Source organism: Austrofundulus limnaeus, unplaced genomic scaffold, assembly GCF_001266775.1.
Source record: "Austrofundulus limnaeus strain Quisiro unplaced genomic scaffold, Austrofundulus_limnaeus-1.0 Scaffold2110, whole genome shotgun sequence".
Lineage (NCBI taxonomy): Eukaryota > Metazoa > Chordata > Actinopteri > Cyprinodontiformes > Rivulidae > Austrofundulus > Austrofundulus limnaeus.
Genome location: NW_013954512.1, coordinates 24,718 through 31,003, shown reverse-complemented (window position 1 = coordinate 31,003; position 6,286 = coordinate 24,718). Strand labels below are relative to the sequence as shown.

General features: G+C 45.4%; 1 protein-coding gene across 1 annotated transcript; it reads right to left on the bottom strand.

Annotated features, from left to right (window-relative positions):
* Positions 1 to 1,935: 1,935 nt before the first annotated feature.
* Positions 1,936 to 3,941, bottom strand: ntmt2 (N-terminal Xaa-Pro-Lys N-methyltransferase; the record flags this gene model as incomplete). Its single annotated transcript, XM_014034418.1, is given in 3 exon segments — positions 1,936 to 2,203; positions 2,281 to 2,533; positions 3,769 to 3,941. Coding segments are annotated over 3 exon segments (683 nt in total), but the record flags the coding sequence as incomplete, so codon positions are not given.
* Positions 3,942 to 6,286: the final 2,345 nt, after the last annotated feature.

The following is a 6,286-nucleotide window of genomic DNA, read 5'->3' as shown; positions in this document are numbered from 1 at the left end:
GGCTGAGTGATTGACAGGCTGAGTGACTGACAGGCTGAGTGACAGGCTGTCTGACTGACAGGCTGAGTGACTGACAGGCTGAGTGACAGGCTGTCTGACTGACAGGCTGAGTGACTGACAGGCTGAGTGACAGGCTGTCTGACTGACAGGCTGAGTGACTGACAGAGTGATTGACAGGCTGACTGACTGACAGGCTGACAGGCTGACTGACTGACAGGCTGACTGACTGACAGGCTGAGTGACTGACAGAGTGACTGATTGACAGGCTGTCTGACTGACAGGCTGAGTGATTGAAAGGCTGTCTGACTGACAGGCTGACTGACTGACAGGCTGTCTGACTGACAGGCTGAGTGACTGACAGGCTGAGTGATTGACAGGCTGACTGACTGACAGGCTGATTGACTGACAGGCTGACTGACTGACAGGCTGTCTGACTGACAGGCTGAGTGATTGACAGGCTGAATGACTGACAGGCTGACTGACTGACAGGCTGAGTGACTGACAGGCTGAGTGATTGACAGGCTGTCTGACTGACAGGCTGACTGACTGACAGGCTGACTGACAGGCTGACTGACTGACAGGCTGACTGACTGACAGGCTGACTGACTGACAGACTTTCTGACTGACAGGCTGAGTGACTGACAGGCTGAGTGACTGACAGGCTGACTGACTGACAGGCTGTCTGGCTGACAGGCTGAGTGATTGACAGGCTGACTGACTGACAGGCTGACAGATTGACAGCCTGCAGCTAAACTGATGAGGATCAGAGTCACTGAATGATTTGAAGCAGGTGTGTTGAAGCAGGAAACATATAACCTGTGCAGGACAGTGGATCACTGAAAACCTCTGCTCCATTATTTTATCCTTCAGGAGGACAAACAGCTGTGGACAGAAAGGAGTTCTGGAGAAGTTCTGTTTGCTTCATGATAAAAAACTAATCTTCTTTTTACTGTCCTGATCATGTCCCAGTAAGGTGCAGTATGAGGGCCTAAATTAAGACTATTGTAACCAGTGGTTGCTGCATCCTTGTAGCAGGAGGCCATATCTGTTCCTAACCAGCTATTGATCTGATTAATTATAGGCTGACACCGCTAACTGAGAGGCTGGAGCTGGTAAACGAGAGGAAGACTATTCATTTGTGTTAGCATCGGAGAGACTARCAACTAGTATAGTCACTAGAATCACCAATACTAATGCCTTCTTATCCATTCCAGTTGCTAGCATCTCTGATGCTAATGCCAGCTTATCCATGCTAGTCACTAGACTAGAGAAGGAGATTATTCATTTGTGTTACCAATGAAGAAGCTACCTACACCGTGGATAAGCTGGTGTTAGCATTGGAGTAGCTAGCGACTATGCCAGTTGCTAGTCTCTCCGATGCTAACACAAATGAATAGTCTTCCTCTCGTTTACCAGCTCCAGCCTCTCAGTTAGCGGTGTCAGCCTATCATTAATCAGATCAATATCTGGAACAGAYACATCCTTCTGCTACAAGGATGTAGCAACCGCTGGTTACAATAGTCTTAATTTTAGCCCTCATACGTACATCTGTTAATCAACGTAACATCTGATGGATCTGGGAGATGAGGACCAGCCCACTGGACCACGTAAACCCAGACTCAGGTCCAGTGGATCTGCTGCCTGTGGCTTTTAAAACCTTTTGTTGTGGAAGAATCAACACGTTCCTCTGGTGATGTTTTGGGTTCAGACAGTGAAAAGTTTCCTACAGGAGCACCAAGGTTCTGAAGAACCTGGACCTGTCAGAGTTCTGCTGCCTCCTGTAGAAGGTGAGTTTCCTGCTGAGGGGTTTCTTTAGGTTCACTGCAGAGCAGAAACCCACCTGGGTCTCATCATGCTGTCCACACCTCAGGATTTATTCTTTTCCTCTCCAAGAGTCCACATCAGAGCCACAGAACCAAAACCACGACCTGAGAGTTTTTTTTTTTTTACTTCATGGCGACCATCCAGACCGGCATGATGATCTCAGGGAAGCCTTCCTGCTTCTCCACAGCCAGGACCTCCAGACCCGCCTTGGCAATGATGGCCTTCATGATGTCCAAGTGGCGGCTGATGCTGCTGTCSATGGGGTCCAGTTTGCAGCCCTGCCGTGCCATGTTGTCCTTCATCACGATGACGCCATTTGGCCGCAGGCTCTTCTTACAGCGGAACAGGAAGTTCATCAGGTCCTTGTCGGTCAGATGACCTGAGGAGACAAAAGACAGAAGGTCAACCAGGAGACCTCGGAGCTCCTCCCATACGAGCAGGTCTGCTGCTACTTACACGCCACCCACTGCATCCAGATGACATCATACTTGTTCTTGGGGGGCGTGAACTCCTGCAGGTTGAAGCAGTAGTACGTCTCGATTCGTTCGGCGTCGGCGCCCAGGTACTCCTCGTGAGCATGGAGCAGGAAGTGCTCCATCATGTCTGCCATCTCCACCTTCTCAAAGACGGGGAGGAGGACGCCTTTGGTCACACGTCCAATCCCAGAGCCACAGTCCAGAGCGCAGTGTGTCCCCGCCTTTCCAGGGCCCTGTTAGTAAAATATTTCACATGGTTTTCCTCTGAAGACTAACTGGTTCTCTGACCTCAGTCCAACCCCTCAGAACCAGGGAACCCCAGAGACTGCAGGAAAAGATGGGGCCTCAAGGAGCTTCTTGGGTTCAGTGATAGTCTGAACTGTGAAAATCTTTTCCTGCCTCTCTTGTTCTTCACACGAGTTTAAACACCTGAAAGTTTTGATTTCCAAAAAAATGTAGCCGAAACAAGATAATTCACATTATTATTCTGAAGGSCAAGTGTGTGTTGTTACGGTAAACACATCACAGCTTGGCTGACACAAACTTGAACTTGTTGTGTTTACATTCAGAGCAGAAGAAAAGTGGTCTCCTGATGTCTGCTGATCTTTAAAGCATCCAKAGTCCGCAGTTTATAATTAGAGCAGCTGTAATTCTGATCCTGGATTTAGCCAGGTGTCTGGGTCCAAACATTTCTCCCAAATTAGCAACAACATCTCACCCAACATCTAAAATCAATCTGTGTGTCTGCAGCATGCACACATCACAGTTCTGTCTTGTTTTACAGAATATTAACTTCATTCATTTAAAGAAAACATGTCAGAATCATTTGAGCATCCAAATCTCCAGCCTTGTTTTTATTTACGTGAATAAAGTTTAAATTGTAATTTAAGCAGTCTAATTAAAGCTTCATAAAATGAGTATTTTCTTTTTGTCTGTACAAGTCTTTTTATCTTATCTACMCATTGTCAGATTATTTTCAACTCATTTAAGAAATATGACACTTGAGACTTAAATCAAGTGAAATAATCTGACAATGGAATAMGAACAAGTGCACAAAGATTCTTGAAATAAGSAAAGTTTCCAGGGTATCAAGGCTAAATAATTTTACATTCTGCCCTTTCATACTTAAAATAAGATCAACAACCATTTTGTGTGGATATAAGATAAAAAAGACTTGGTTAGAAAAGGCAGAGGAATTATTTCTGTAAAAACAGCAGAGGACCGAGGCACGGGCCCTGAGGAACGCCACAAGTAATTAGTGTTTTTATTTAGGTTTTCGTAAAATAAAATCACCTTATTTTTAATGCTTAAGCATTAGAAAAGTTATTTTATGACTCATTAAGCATATAATTTAAATTATTTCTTTCTAACTGATCATTTCTGTGGAGTCGAGACGAGGAGTTCCTCCAGAATAAATCTGTGGAGGCGGTTCCTGGTTTGTCTTAGCTGAAGCAGAAGAGCAACTTACCACAAACCTCTTCAGAAACTGCTGGGAACCTTCCAGATCCACGTTGGAAATATCCACAAAATCCCCCATCATGCCCTCCTCCGAGGCCGGGACGTCCTCGTAGAACTTCTGGGCCCTGTAGTAGAACTGCTTCTCACCTTTGATGTACTCACAGGTGACCGGGAACAGCTTCACTGTCCGACAGACAAAAACAAGGTCAAAGATCAGTAAGACCCCAGGAGCTCTGTCAGCAAAATATCCAGGAGCTTTGATTTGATCCTTGATCTGATGCTTGATGCTYTGTCGATCTTTTAGGACACTTCAAGGTCCCAGACCAGAAAGGATCTATAATCCCTGCAGAGGATTCTGGGTCCACCCTAAGGTCTTTTACCAACAGAGGGGACCATGGTCAGGAAACATGGACTTAGACTCAGCTGTGAACAAACACAGCACACCCTGAAGGTCCTTGACCAAAGACACCAACAAAACCACATCATCTGCATACAGCAGAAATGATGACTGTACCATGAAGACCACCAACAGGACTAGAGACAACGGACAGACCTGCACTGAGAACCAGCTGGACATTGTCCCAAAGATGGTCCTGGTAGTAAAATCGGATCCTACGGGGATCCACAGGGACCTATGGGGAGCTACAGGCATCTACAGGGGGTCTACAGTGAGCTACAGGGGTYTACAAATAKCTACAGTGATCTGCAGGGGTCTACAGTGGTCTACAGGGACCTACAGGGTTTTACAGGGGGTCTACAGTGATCTACAGGGGTTTACAGGGGTCTACAAATATCTACGATCTACACGGGTTTACAGGGGTCTACAGGTGTCTACAGGTGTCTACAGGGATCTACAGGGGTCTACAGGGGTCTACAGGGGTCTACAGGTGTCTACAGGGATCTACAGGGGTCTACAGGGGTCTACAGGGGTCTACAGGTGTCTACAGGGATCTACAGGGGTCTACAGGGATGGGTCTACAGGGATGGGTCTACAGGGATCTATAGGGGACCTACAGGGGTCTAAAGGGGTCAACAGTGATCTAAATAGGTCTACAGTGATCTATAATCAGAGTTTGTCATCTGAAACTGAGCAGCAGACATTGACAAACAGGACAGCTGCTGCTGCTGCTGCTGCAGGTTAGATCCCACAGGAAATGTTTAACGATAATTAGATTAAGAGTAAACTATAAATATCTCCTGCTGCACAGAATCTCATGTGTTGAAGTGAGACGATGAAAAACTGAACTGGTTCCACAAACTGCAGCTGAGGCATCGCTGCCTCTGATCTGCTGAGCTGAAATAAACCCACAACATTTACAGGAGCTTAGATCCATCACGGTGTGTGTGTGTGTGTGTGTGTGTGTGTGTGTGTGTGTGTGTAGGGGGGGTGTTGTTGCAGTTGTCAGACGTCTTCAGCTGCAGGATTCATGACACCAAAGTGAAACCTGGAGTTCCTGCTTGAGTCCTGCCTTCAACCTGATTTATAAATCTGTTTTCTGTCATTAAACTCCTGTTATTAAAAGTTTATTCCAGAAATATGTCAGAATATGTCAAATTATCAATCCTCAAAGAAATGACTGAAGTTCTGTAAGAAAGTAAAAGTACTTRGTTGCTCTTTCCCGCCTCTTCTAAAACACCTGCTGGCTTCAGAGCRTGTGATTGGTTGGTACGAGTCACGTGACTCAGAGGGATGAAGAGATGACCTTTGACCCTTGCTGTCAGAATAATCAGTCTTTTTTAAATGTTTCTGTAGTGAGTTTAACAAAGTTCCGACATGAACGGGTTGTAAATGATCTGCTTACAGCCTGACACCAGTTAGGATCTCATGCCTGACGCTCCGGACCTTTAATGGGCCTGGGATCAGGTTCAGCATGAGCAGAAAATAAAGAAGGAGCTCCTGTTTCTGCAGAGCGTGGGGCGATGATGGACTTGTGTGTTTCAGCAGAGAACTGTCATGTTGTTGGACTCGTTAAGACTCGTTAAGACTTTTGTTACAGACAGACAGGAAACGAGCAGCAGCAGGTTCTGTCCGGTCCAATGAATCAGGAACATCTCCCAGAACCCAACAGAACCTGCTCGGACCAAGTCCTGGATATGGTTCAGTCTGGACCGGGTCTGTTTGTGTTTCCTTCCACCCAACAACACACCGAGCTGTTCCACCAATCAGAGAGCTTCCGCTGATCACATGACCTCCACAGGAACTGAGGGCTTTATGTATTTAATGACATTTTAAAGGTTTTTATAAACATTTATCTGTTAGAACTTATTTAACTGTTTGTGTTTGAAAAGTTTCAAACTAATCTGAGATCAAATTAAATGATTTAAAGGTCCAACTTCCTGTCTTTGTAAGGTTCACAGGTTCAAAATGTGTCTGAGTTTCTTCAAACAAAAAGCCTCGTTTAGAAAAACTTTAACATTGTTGTTGTTGATGAAACCAGCTGTGTTCTGTAGAGGACCGAAACTGACAGCAGAAATATAAACAGACCAATAAATAAATAAATAAATAAATAAATAAATAAATAAATAAA